Source organism: Aphidius gifuensis, linkage group LG3, assembly GCF_014905175.1.
Source record: "Aphidius gifuensis isolate YNYX2018 linkage group LG3, ASM1490517v1, whole genome shotgun sequence".
Lineage (NCBI taxonomy): Eukaryota > Metazoa > Arthropoda > Insecta > Hymenoptera > Braconidae > Aphidius > Aphidius gifuensis.
Genome location: NC_057790.1, coordinates 12952474 through 12967080, shown reverse-complemented (window position 1 = coordinate 12967080; position 14607 = coordinate 12952474). Strand labels below are relative to the sequence as shown.

The following is a 14607-nucleotide window of genomic DNA, read 5'->3' as shown; positions in this document are numbered from 1 at the left end:
ATTATGATGTTGCTGTTGTATTACACGGAGAAAAATTTTCACTCAATATTACTATGGTGCCACATTACCATAGAACCATATTATGATTATTAAAAAATTTACTGTCATTTCAACGAAAAAAAACAATTGTAGTCTTGAAAAATTAAAATGTACCATAGCGATTTTGTCATGTTTTTTTTTTGCTATTCCCTGATGAAAAAATTACAACGCATAAAGAAATTTTTACAGAAACCAAATTTAAAATTTAAAATAATCCAGTCTAAAAATTACATTGCACCATAGCAAAAAATATTTTTTTCTTTTTTTGCTTTGTTTATTTCTAAATTTTACTTTGTTGTTATGGACAAGATTAAAATGATCCTCTGAAAATTTACAATGTACCATAGTAATTTTAATAACTTTCTTGGATTTCCTGTAGGTGTCACTAACAAATACAAAGCAACATATTTAAAATTACAATGGGCCATAGCAAAATTGATGAAGGACTCAGAAATGTCAACTGCCCCACTTTTTAGTCGACTGCGCAGGCGTGACTTTGCTTATTCTCAAATTGTTAATGTAAAACAAATAATATTTCCCTTACAGATACGTTGTTGTGGCGCAGCGGATAACTCGTAGGATTTGCATCCCGATGATATGGGGTTCAAATCCTAGGCTTGAAAATGTTTTTTTACAATATTTTTTTACGAGCGTTTATAAACATAATAAATTTTGCGTTTGCCCATCGCAAGAATTACTATGGTACATCGCGAAAGGTCGTACGGCCAATAAGTGGCGTTTTTCAATGAAAATTGCTATGGCCTGTCTCAAAATTTAATATGATGCTCTTATGGTTCCAGCTTACTGTAACACAACGCAAAAATTGCTATGGTATTATATTAAAAAAAAATGTAAATTTTTCTCCGTGTATGTCAAGCACTTAAATAACTACTATCTTGTGTATTAATTGTTTATTTAACAGATTTATTTTAGATACTTATTATTTGTTCAAAAATATTATTATAACCACCAGTACAAGTCTCATCAAAATTATCAGACATTGGTATAGCACCTGGTCGTATTTTAATTTTTACTGATTTAGGATTACCAGTACATTTGTCACATTTTTCTGATAATATTTCAATGTCATTAATTGTTTCTTGAAATCCTATACAATCTAAAATACCATCTTTACTATCTTTACGTTTACGTGGTACCACATTTCATCCACATATCATTTATTGCTGTTATTGGTATTGTGATTATGATGTTGCTGTCGTATTATATCAAGCACTTGAATAACCACTATCTTGGGTTTTATTTGTTTATTTGACAAATTCATTTTCGATACTCATTATTCGATTAAAAATATTATTACAACTACCAGTACAAGTCTCATGAAAATTACCAGACATTGGTATAGGATCTAGTCGTATTTTAAATTTTACTGATTTAGGATTACCAGTACATTCATCACATGTTTCTAATAATATTTCAATGTCATTAATTGTCTCTTGGAATCCTATACAATCTAAATTACCATCTTTGCTATCTTTACGTTCACGTGGTACCACATTTCATCCACATATTATTTATTGTCGTTTGGTATTGTGATTATGATGTTGCTGTCGTATTATATCAAGCACTTGAATAACCATTATCTTGTGTATTATTTGTTTATTTAACAGAATAATTTTAAACACACATTATATTAAAAAATAATATAATAAATTATATATTGTATATAATAAAAGTTTTAACCTTAATATTCACCTTTGTCTCTTAAATTTTTCATGAAACTAAAATTTTGAAACAAATTTTTTCGTATCGTTGTCAAGGGAATAAATAAATAAAACAAAATAAAAAATAATTTAAAATTGCTTACCTTCATACCGTTACTTTCGTTGCATCCATCTTTTGTTTTTTTTTATTTACTGCCCATTCTGAAGAAGTTTCACTTAAAAAATTTATATGTATTTTATTTATAAAGTAAATGAATATCCCAAGGAAAAGCAATAGCTCAGAAAAAGATGTAGCTAAGGAATTAAGGTTGCCAAAAAATTATGTTTTGAGCAACATTCATTTCTTTAAACATAATTTTTTGGCAAGATTAGTTTCTTAGATACATCTCTTTCTTAGCTACTGATCTTCCTTGGGATCTTTATTTGTTATATAAATAAAATACATGAGCAACTTAGTTACTGTTTTTCCTTGGACATTTTTATTGTTAAAAAATAAATTCACATGTATTTTATTTAAGAAATAAATTTACATGTATTTCATTGATAAAATAAATAAAAATCCCAAGGAGAAGCAGTAGCTAAGGAAAAGATGTAGCTAAGGAATTAAGGTAGTACCTCAGCGAGAATCGGAATAGAAAGTTTTGTTCACAGCTTAGTGATAATTGAAACAAAAAGTCTATATTGTAAATTAAAGTTTTTGCCTAATACTGTACCAATCCCAGCCAATCACAGCCAAGACCGTTTGAATATATACTTGTGTGGGTGCAAATGTATGATGATTGTGTAGTGACAGCTGTCGAATTTGACTTCAATAAACGTTTAAAAATATTAAAAATAAATTCGTTAAAATAATTAATGTGTTTAAAAATAGGAAAATTTGATTTAAAAAATTTCAATTTATTTTCATAGATAAGTTTATTTTTCAGGATGTATGTATGAATGTGTGTGATATATATGATAGGTGTAAAGCTGCGCGCGACGCATATTGCCACTCAGCCTCACGTTCATGTCAAATATTAATAAATTTTGCAAACTTCAATTAACAATATCTCTGATTATAGAAAGTTCAAGCATTTAATTTTTTTTTCAAAATTTTCTAAATTATATTAATTTTGACATATTTATTTTTTTTAAATTTGTAAGTACCGTTTTTTTGCTAGAACTAAAAATATAAAAAAATAAAAAAAAATCCTATACCTGCAATGTTAAACCACGTAAAAAGTTCACCTGTTTAGACTCAATTATCTCTAATACTAGATTGTTCATGATTACAAAATTAAGATCATTAGATGCAGGGGAATTTCAAGATTTATATATCCAAAAATTAGGAAAATTGTAAGAAAACTAATCGATGGAGGTACTCCCTTAAGGTCACTGAAAAATTATGTTTTGAGCAACATTCATTTCTTAAAACATAATTTTTTGGCAACATCAGTTTCTTAGCTACATCTTTTTCTTAGCTATTGCTTTTCCTCGGGATTTCGATTTATTTTATAAGAAAAATACATGAGCAACATTATTTCCTTGAAACATAATTTTTTGGCAACCTCAATTCCTTACCTTACATTCTTTCCTTAGATACATTTGCCATAATTAATTAATGGAAAAGTTACCGACAAATGGGTCTAAGGAAAGAATGTTGCCAATTGAATTAATTCGCAGTCTCGATTATTTTTACAGCCATTTGTCACAATAATTTTTCTTCAATAGAAAATAATGCTATCAAGATATTCTAGACTGCAAATTAATTTATTTGCCAACATTCTTTTCTTAGAAACATTTGCCATAGTTAATTAATCAAATAGCTATTGGCAAATGTTTCTAAGAAAGAAATGTTGCCGAATAAATTATTTTGGAGTCCAGATTTTTTCACAGCATTATTTTCCATTGAAAAGAAACATTGTGTCAGATAGCTGTAGAAATAATTTAGTCTACGAATTATTTTATTTAGCAACATTCTTTTATTAGAAACATTTGCCGATAGCCATTTAATTAATCAATTATGACAAATGTTTCTCAGGACAGAATGGTGCTAAATAAATTAATTTGCAGTCTAGATTATCTTGACGGCTTTATCATCTATTTGAAAAAAAGTTATTGTGTCAAATGGCTGTAAAAATAATCTAGACTGCAAATTAATTTATTTAGAAACATTTTTCCCCGAGAACCATTTGCCAATAGCTTTTTTTATTAATTAATTATGGGAAATGTATCTAAGGAAAGAATGTTTCCAAATCAATGAATACGTAGCTTAGATTACCTTTACAGCCGTTTATCAAAATAATAAAATTCTGCACGAAGCTGTCGAGCTTCAGACTATTCATCGGTAATTGACTCGGTCATTATTACTGAGATATTTTGTCACTGAATCTTTTGACAAAAGACTTTCGACACCGAATTGAGAGGTGCTTAATTTATTCATTTTTCATTGTTTTGAATTGTTGAAACATCATGATAAGCTTTATTTATAATAGATTTGTATTTCTTAAATAAAAATATTAACAAAAATTATAAAAAACGTGTAAATATTGAAAAAAAAATCTTTTTTTTGGTCAATAATTTTCAAATCTATTGTTAATAACAATGGCATCAAAAAAAACAGAATTAAACAGTATATAAAAGCATTAAAAGATCAAACGATAGCAAAAACAACTTTTTTCAATTTTATATCACTATATGAGCATTGACTCTATCTCGACACCGTTTTGATCGCGTTTCGACAGCATTTCGACCGCTTTTCGACAGACTTTTGACACCGAATTGAGAGGATGTTCAATTGATTGATTTTTCATTGTTTTAAAATGTTTAAACATCATAATATAACTTTATTAATGATATATTTGTATTTTTTAATAAAAATATTAATAAAAAATATAAAAAACTTCTGAAAATTGGAAAAAAAAAATTTTTTGATCAAAATGCTGTCGAAACGCAATCAAAACGGTGTCGAGACAGCGTCAATGCTCATATAGTGATATAAAATTAAAAAAAACTTTTCTTTGCAATTGTTTGATCTTTCAATGCTTTCATATACAGTTTGAGTTTGTTTTTTTTATGCGATTGTTTTTAACAATAGACTCAAAAATTAACAAAAAAAAAATTTTTTTTTTCAATTTATACAAGTTTCTTATATTTTTTATTAATATTTTCATTAAAAAAATACAAATCTATCATAAATAAAGCTCAATATGATGTTGTAACAATTTAAAACAATGAAAAATAAATAAATTAAGCACCTCTCAATTCGGTGTCGAAAGTCTGTTGATTCAGTGACAAAATATCTCGGTAATAATGACCGAGTCAATTACCGATGAATGGTCTGAGGCTCGACAGCTTTCTGAATCCAGTAGATATGTGAATCATGTCAACCTAACCTCTCTACTATGTATGATTTAAACTCTTAATTAATATTTTAATACATATACTAGTCAAGAGTTTCTTCAGTTTAAGTTGTTGTGATTATATTCTTACATGACTTTTCTATTTTTCCAAGTCATATCGATTATTCGGCGCTCGTGAATCACGTTTCATATATGCTGTCAAATAGCTGTCAAATCGCTGTCGACTGAGTGCTACATTGGAGAGTCAAATCCCGATCGAATAGGTGTCGACGGATTCGCTAGGGGAGGCACACGACCTAGACCGAGTCTTACCGATAACACCCGAAAAGCCCTACGTATGATCTTTTCAATTTTAAAACTGTTGAGACAATTATTATTATATTCATTTCGCATATGTGTACTTACTTCTGGCCCCTCATGATTTTTGATAATAATTCATCAGCTGAAACTGATAATAATAAATTGGTACTGATCAATGTTAAAATTACAAATGAGTTCATTGCACAAGAAAATAATTCATCCGCTGAAAATGATACATCGGTACTTAGTAATATTGAAATTACAAATGAATACGAAATACCCTTAAATAGTTGTCATTAATCTGCAAATAATCAAGTAAATGTAAACTTAAAAGACGACAACAGTTCAATAACAAGTGATGTTGAGAATAATGGAAATGAATCAATAATAAATAAAACTCAATATACATATATACTAGGATAAGATAATTCCAATCCAAGAAATAAGTATTGCATAAAATTTAATTGCAAGTAATGTTGATAAAAATAAAATAGTTGTCACAACTATATATCTGATGATAATTCAACTTTGATATCATGATGCATCACCTAGTAATTCGATACAGAATTTAGAAGTCATTCCACTAAAAACAAAAGGACTTCCACAAGGTTTATCAATATTAAACCAATTGGTCTTTCTTATGCACATAAATTGCCTTTGCACATAAATTCTCTTTCATAAACTTTCTATGCACATAAATTCTCAAAAAAAAAAAAATTAGGTTGTAAAATGAGACAATTTTTACAATAGATTACATTGGAAGAACATATAGTAGAAAATATTTCAAATCGTGAATATGTTATAACAATCAATGATATAAATTACTTGAAAGACAATGTTTCTGATGCAATTGCTAGTAAAAGTGTCAGTAACTACTTACTGAAAAAATTACATCAATTTTTTAATCCAGATGCTTTTCAATATCTTGAAAATATTATTTAAATTAAACGTGCGATTGGCCCTTGGACTTGTTTAATTCCGTATTTTAACTTTGCAAGATATGCAATGACAGTGGAAGGAAATATTTAACAAAGGGAAATTTAAAAAACTACGGGTACACGGAGAGAAATCCGCAGCATATATTACCGTAGTGGTATCGTAAAAATCATAGCTGACGTCATTAAAGCGACTAATTTCCACTTATTATAATTATTATTACTTTATTTCATCTAAGTTTTTTACTGTAGTCTACCGGAATTTTTGGAAGTCTTGAGTTAATGGTATACTTTACGCCAGAAATTACTGAAGTGTACAGCAGGTTTTTCCGCCAGATGACACGAATATTGTAACATGACATTTCTGCCAGTTATCTTCTCGGACCGTTTGTTACCGTCATTTTACCTAAAAATTGTTCATTTTAACAAACCAAACTAAAATCCAATAAATCCAATATAATAATAATAATAATTTGTATCCAAAAACGTAATAATTAAAATCAGGGGTTTTCAAATCACCTTAAAACCGGAAAAAGACCTAACACAATCTCGCGCTCAGAACACATTCATACCTGGACAATAATATAATCAAACAATGAATAAAACAACCGAAACAAGCAATCTAGAGGAAAGTCACAGGGTCGCTCAGTGTGTGGGTTTTGGTAGAAGGGCCGGATAAAGCTGTTATAATAATTAAATTCTGAAAATAATAATTAATAAACACCCCAAAAATAATAACAAAAGAAACACAATTAATTCATTTACTTTATATTTATTTAACAAACAAACTCAAATAGCCAACGTAACTCAAATACAAAATAACTAATCCAATAATATCTCAAAAATCCTAATCTAAAGGGGACCGCGTCCAACAAAATATTAATTATTTAATAATTAAGAAGCTAAATCTAATAATCAAAAGTATCAAAAGTATCATAATCAACTCAAGGATCCGCCTTGAGTTGGTCATAAAATCAAAGTTAAACAAAAGGTAGCACATGGTGGTTGATCCACCATGTCCAACATACAGAAAAATAACCTCAAACTCACCGTCGCCAGACGACTGGTTAAAACAAAGGTCCAGTCAGTCTGACGTCTCAAAGACAAGAGAGCGAGTTTTCACTCACTAATTATTTTACTCAATTTTACAAATCGAAAAGGGGGGATTTGCCCTACTCTAATGTGACTTGATGTTGATGATGTCGCTAGTTGAAGAGTCGAACCATTGTCTATGTGGCTTAGCCTTTAAGGCAACGAGAATCGTTACAATATTTATTGGAAATCAAGTGTGTTCCTAACCTCTTCTAGAAAAGTTTATTGTTTTTATTTTATTCATGAATCTAAATAAAAATGCGGTGAAACACATGAAAATTATAAAATGGTTCATTTTTTAAAAATGAATAAACACGTTACATTTTTATTTTGATGTTTAAACAATAAGGTTTTATTTAATTTCTTGTGTAATTTTTTTGTTTTGTTTTGATTAAAATTACTGTAGTGTAGTAGGAAATTCTAGTCGATCCTGGTGGCCTCCCTACGCAACTTCTCAATTTCCAGTAGACTACAGTAAAATTTGTTTGATACTCTACAGCATTGTTTGCTGCGGATTTCTCTCCGTGTAAAACCTTACAAAATAGTAAGTTAACCCGAGTTAACAATCGCAGTCTTCCAAGGTCTTCCAAGTCCTAAAACGCGCTTTATTGAACTTAAACTGTCTTCCAAATCTTAAAACGCGCTTTATTAGTGTTCCGAAATCTTTCACATAAAATTAGTAAATTACAATTTTTTTTGATAATTTTCAAAGCTGCGTTAACGCTTGATTTGAAAGACTTCGGAAGCCTCCAGGTTTTCTAAAATTTTTTAATATCACAGCGGGATTCATTTTCGGGTCCACCCTCAAATTAAAATAAAATAAAATAAATTTTAAAGAAAAACGACTTCGAAAGCCTGCGATCTTGAAATTAAAGACTTGTAAATTTATTTTAACAAAAATTAAGGAACTTAGAAAAATTTCAAACTACCCGATATAAAGTTATCAAGTTTCTAATTAATTTATATCTAAAAACAACTATATCTCGTAAATTCGTACTAAGATATTGCTCTTATCACCTAATTCATTTTATTACATAATTTTTTAAAATTTATATATCTTTTTTAAGATAAAAAAATTAAGCTCTTTTAATTTTAATAGATCTAGTATTAAATTCTACTTTGAATATTTATTCAAGTATTTATAATATAAAATTGATTCAAATAACAAAAATTAGAAGTCAAAAGTTTATAATGTAAATAATCTCTATCAATATCAATTGAACAAATGGCTGAAAGGTTAGCCTATCTGACTTTCACACCGGAGACCTACGATCGTTCCTTCGTAGATTTTTTTTTTTTGCTTTTTTTACGGCTAAAAATAAAAAAAAAATAAAAAAACGGAAGACTTCGGAAGCCTACGGTCTTGAAATGGAAGACTTCCTCTGAAAGACCTCAGGCTTACGAAGTCTTCAAATGGAAGACTTCGTGAGCCTGAGGTCTTTAATTGGAAGTCTTCCGAAGTCTTTCTAGTTAGGCAAATAAAGACTGTTTTAAGACTTCGACATTTTTAAGACTGAGATTTTTTAGCTCGGGATTGGTAAATTACTCCCGCATTTCTTATCTCTCGGTAACTTACGCCTGTATATTTACGTTAATTGTACGGGTCATCCATATAATGTGCCAATACCGACATCGACATTGTTGTGCAGCACGGCAAAATTTGCCTTGAAACTGGACAATATTTATTGAGCAGCCGAACAAATATTATTGAGCAACACAACAAATATTATTGGATGGTAAAAATTGTTGTGCAGCTAAATTAAATTTGTTCAACGATACAATAAAATTTGTTGCAGCACAACAAATTTCGTTAAACGATACAACAATTTTTGTTGCAGCACAACAAAAAGTGACAGGATAGAATTTCGCCTCAAGTTTGTTGTGCTGTCACAACAATTTTTGTTGTTTTTTGTTCTCAGTGTACCTATTCTCTGGAATTTTGTTACATGAATCTTGAAATTCTCATCCATCCAATGATTTTAACTTTACAATTATGTCTCATCTCGTTTTAGAGATAATTGATTCTAAACACAGTAACTTTTTAAGGGATTTAACATTTCATGCATGAGGACTTTTTTTTATTTTTTTATATTTTTGGTCATAACAAAAAAACAGTTTTTTCCAATTTGATCAAAAAATGATATGTTAAAAATTTTTAGTAACGAATTCGTTCTATTGAAAATTGAAAATTTTCAAAACTCCGGCGAAAGCCTGTGTGGTTTATCTCGATTATTCGAAATTCGTTACAGTTTAATTTTTTTTACAATTTTAAATTATATGTATAATTGAATTTTTTTTTTTTTTGCCCTGACGTGCGCTGTCAAATTATGTACACAAATCAAAATACAGATAATACAAATTTGAGGTTATACTTCATGGAGGTATCAATATCAATGATTCTATTAGATTTGTTCAAGAAATAAATCAATACAAATATTAAAAAAATAAATCGTTCAATTTACTTTTTTTTTAACTAAACAAATTTTTTTTTCAAATCATTTTGTTTAATACTTTTATTTATAAAAATTGTTCCGTATAGCAATTTTTTTTTTTTCTTTTAATAACGTGATAATTTAATTAACTATTTTATCGATCAAGCAAATTATAACAACAGCAAAAAAACTTTTACGCATGCGCGCATCCCTTTTTTGTCAAAAAACAGTGTTGAAATTTAAATTGTTAGTTGTTTTATACTTTCAATAACTTATGAACAAATGAACATAAAAAAATTTTGTAAAGCCCAAAAAATTCCTGATTAAATTTCTGAGAGCCACACCCTCTTCTAAAAAATCGTTGAGAGCAATCCTTCATGGATATTTCTTTATTAGAACATACCAGACACTACTTATTATTATAAACAATTGTTGATAACTAATTAACGCGAGTTCGGAGCGTTTTTTATCAAGACAGTGTGGCTCTCGGTATTTAAAAGGCCAACAATTTGAGATCAAATGGAAGTATATAAGTTAATTTTTTAAAAAGCTATGCGAGGTATAAAAAAACGCAAATTTTGTTTTTTTGTTAATTAACAAATTTCTAACAATAGCAAAAAAAAAACTACCTCTCAATTATATAGATTTTGCAATTTTAAATGTCTAGGCAAAAAATCGCATCCACGATTTGTTTTTATAGTTTTCTTAATATTCTCTGTTCAAAATTTTTGGAAATTCTTCTTTTGTTGATAACCAGAGCCGGGAAGTTCGTCTGTTATTTCAGCTTGCCGTAAATACCATGGCAACATGGTGAAATATAGTTAAAAAAAAAGACGATCTGAACCTCGTACATGGAAAAAATGGCCTCAAAAAATGGCCTTATTTTTTTTGGCCTCTTAAAAATGGCCTTATATTTTTGGCCTTTTAAGAATGGCCTTAAAAAATGGCCAAAAGAGGCCAAAAACATAAGGCTATTTTTTAAAGCCATTTTTAAGAGGCCAAAAAAAAAGGCCATTTTTTGAGGCCATTTTTTCCATGTACGAGGTTCAGATCGTCTTTTTTTTAAACTATATTTCACCATGTTATATATTACAACTATGAACAGACACTCCCGGCTCTGTTGATAACTAATAAATAAATAATTATAATAATTTATATCATATACCGAATTATAGCATTTTTCACAACCTTCAATTTGGTTCTAATACGAACTTTCTAACTATATTATTTTAGGAGATATGACCATTTTAATAAATTCATATAGTGAATTCAATACTATAGGTTTCGCCTACGTAAAATTGATATTTGAAACCAGTTGCTTACATAATTTGTATATCCATTTGACCTATTTTTTTTTTGCAATAAACTTTTTATGAATTTAAAACAATATAATTCAACATTAAATCAACAACTGATGAGAAGTATTTGATGCGTATGATTGTTAACTTACCGCTCGTAATAAACTTGAGAGTTGTCAATGTTTCCACCAGTTTTTGGTATTAGTTTTGCAGATATCATTGATCGATGTGCTGGAAAGACAAATGAAACTTCAATTTTTCTAATTTCAACTCAAGAATACAATTACAGTAATATTAACATTAAGTGAAAAATCATCTATGAATTTGAATAAATAAATAAATAAATAAATAATCAAAAAAATAAATAAATAAATGAATAAATAAATAAATAAATAAATGAATAAATAAATATATAAAGTTACAATCAAACTTGTTACTTATATACAAAAAAAAAAAATCTTTTTAAAAGAAACGCACATGTACGACATCGACAAGGATCGTGCTTGTCGAGATAATGACTGAGTGTGTCCCAGCCTCCGCCTACACGAACCATAACATGACTCCTTAATATCCGCACAAAAATTAAAACCTTCGTATCACCAATTCGATATTTGCCTTCTGAAACACGTATCATTGGAAACTGACTTGGACAAGTACAATTTTCAACCAAGTCACGAACCTATAAGAACAAATGGTTTGTAATTTATTTACTCAAGTAAAAAAATAGTGATGACATTAGTGATCAAGTAAAAATTTTAATGAGAAAAAAAAAATTTTAAAATAGCATAACTACCATATCATCAAGACTCTTCAGATCATTCGTTACGATTTGTGGTTGAGGTCCATAAATCAAGCATGGTTTATCTTCGGGCCTTTCTTCATATTCATCATCACTATCATCATTTCCATCATGAACATCACCAATTATTATTTTGTTATCAGCAGCGATTTCTCGATCGATTTGTCGCTCCATTTGCACCAGCATTGGTGCAAGCATCCCAAATTTAGCACCACGTCTAGCAACTTCAAGTAAACATAATATAACATGTCTTTCGTTTTTTCGCATTATCAAATCGTCACTTTCAAATAATAAACAATCAATAATTCCAAGACTATTGCGACACCAACTTATAAAATTTGATACATTATCACGTGAAAAATGTATTTGCTTTTGCGTTTGGCAAAAAAGCAACATCATTCAGCTCACTTATTGGCATTGCTAAAGATGATGTTATTGAACGTGTCATCATTTTTCTAGCTTGCCTACGAGCCACATATTCTGCTGCTGCTTTTCTAACGTTATTTGCATGCTATAAAAAATCATTTTAATTATCTTTCATTAAATAGGTTAGTAGGCAGACTTGAAATTGCAACTAGAACAATTTTCACTCAAAAATAGTAATTGTGTTTTGGATGTATTGTAAAGTCACATTTACCTTACAAAGAACAACTCCGGTGTCAAGTTTGTCCATGAAATTTTCGAGTGTCAGTCTGAGCTCTGGATAAAGTGAGTTGAGCCATTCAGCAAGATCTTCTTTCATAGCAATTGAATATTCTTCAGATGATTTGAAGGGCCTGTAAGGCCTCGCTTCAAGTAGCACAGCCATTTAATTTGTAAGTAATTTTCTCACTTTTTCTGAAATCAAAACATGATTATATAATTATTTCAGAATTGAATTTATGAACTTTTTATAAATTTTTTAATTTTAATTTGATAAACACTGCAAGATATAAATAGAAAATTATACAAGAGAAAAAAAAGAACGGATCACAAACTACGGATTATAGTTGAAAGTAAATAGAATTTCAAACTATACGATTTTTGATTTTTCGATCCTATATAAAAGCTAGAATAATTATCTATTTTTTCAATAGTTTCTTCGAATTATTGTATGTACCTTTTTCTAAATAATTGATGTCAAAGCTGACAACTTTAACACGCAGCCCTTAATAATTTTCATTCATTAATAGTTTTTCCAAATTTTTGTATGTAACTTTTTCTAGATAATTGATGTCAAAGTTGACAACTTTAAGACGCCGTATAAAAATCAAATGAATGAACAGATAACTTTTAGGCAATAATTTATTAAGAACAACAATAATAATAATAATAATATTTTTACATAAACTTCTTTTGACAAAACTAAAAAAATGATGAAGCAGTTGCTGAAGCAACTGTGCCTGCCCTGCAGAGGGAATTTTAATTTCTTTATTGAAATTCGTGATTACAAATTTATTTTATTCTCTATTGTTAAAATGATTACTGTTACAACTAAAAGATATTCATCTATTTTGTTTGTTCCTTCCATATTTTCTTTAGTAAATTTAGTGTCTTTAATTGGTTTATGAAATTTTTTTTATTCAAATTTTATTTTACTTCATAATCACTGTCGTCTGCTAATGTTATTGTTTTTTTTTTTTAATAACCGTCCTGTCATTGCATATATAAATTCTACTTCATTTATTGCTATTATGACTGCGGTGATATCTATATAATAACATTATCAGCATTGAAAGATTTTCTTTTTTTTTTTTTTTTGCTAAAATAATTTTACCTGCAGATGAATTATTTGGTAGATGATTTCTTGTATTTTTTCAATTCGAAATTATTCTTTATTATATTTTCATTTTCCTCATCGTCTTCGAATTTTATATTAGCCTTTACTGGTATCATTATTTCTTTATTCCCGCATACACGGAGAAAAAAATACTGTAGATATTACAGTATAAAAAGTTTATTTTACATTTTTTTTCTGTAGTTTTAGGTATGATAGCGAAAAAATGTAAAATTTACATTTATAAGAATACATGACATCTTGATGTCCTAATGCCGATGAAAAATGTAAAATTTACAGAGAACAAAAAGTTAAATTCCCCTTCCGACGCGTTCAAGTTGTGTTACTCCGAAAAAATGTAAAATTTACATTTTTTATATGTGAAGTTTGTGTTACTCTAATAAGTAAAAATTACAGTTTTTGAATGTTCAAAAAGCAAAATATAATCGAGACAATAGCACGTGATATTTTCTCTTTTTTGTTTTTTTTTTGTATGACTACTGACATCGGCCGAGAATCGAACCCCTAAACTCTAAACGCTACCTAATTCTACGTATTCCCAACACCGTGCTTTAATCGATTTAACCACGAACACAACTTGACAAGAAACAATTTTTATTTTACTTGGATGATCGTTATGTTAGAAGCGTACATATAGCTTTTATATTGTTATAAATTAAGATAATTATAGCAAATGCCTTAGTACTTCATAAATATGACAATGCAATGTATTTAGTTTCATCGATATCTTATACATTTGCCAGTATTGATTTCATTTGTTATGGTAAATATAATTGAAAAAAAAAATGAAACTAAATGAATTGTGTTGTAGGCTTAGTTAATTCATCAGCCACTTACCAGATGTGGTTTAACAATTCTATCAGCAATGAATTTATTGAAACATTCACTTATAGAAAAAATTAATAACATGAT

General features: G+C 28.6%; 1 protein-coding gene across 1 annotated transcript in view; it reads right to left on the bottom strand.

The window, feature by feature from the left end:
- LOC122851980 (GAS2-like protein pickled eggs) overlaps positions 1-12749 on the bottom strand; it is a 57610-nt gene extending 44861 nt beyond the window's left edge. Inside the window, 5 exon segments of the mRNA XM_044151521.1 lie at positions 11272-11350; positions 11597-11798; positions 11913-12273; positions 12275-12429; positions 12556-12749. Of these exon segments, the coding sequence (XP_044007456.1) occupies positions 11272-11350; positions 11597-11798; positions 11913-12273; positions 12275-12429; positions 12556-12726 (968 nt within the window). The 5' untranslated portion in view covers positions 12727-12749.
- Positions 12750-14607: the final 1858 nt, after the last annotated feature.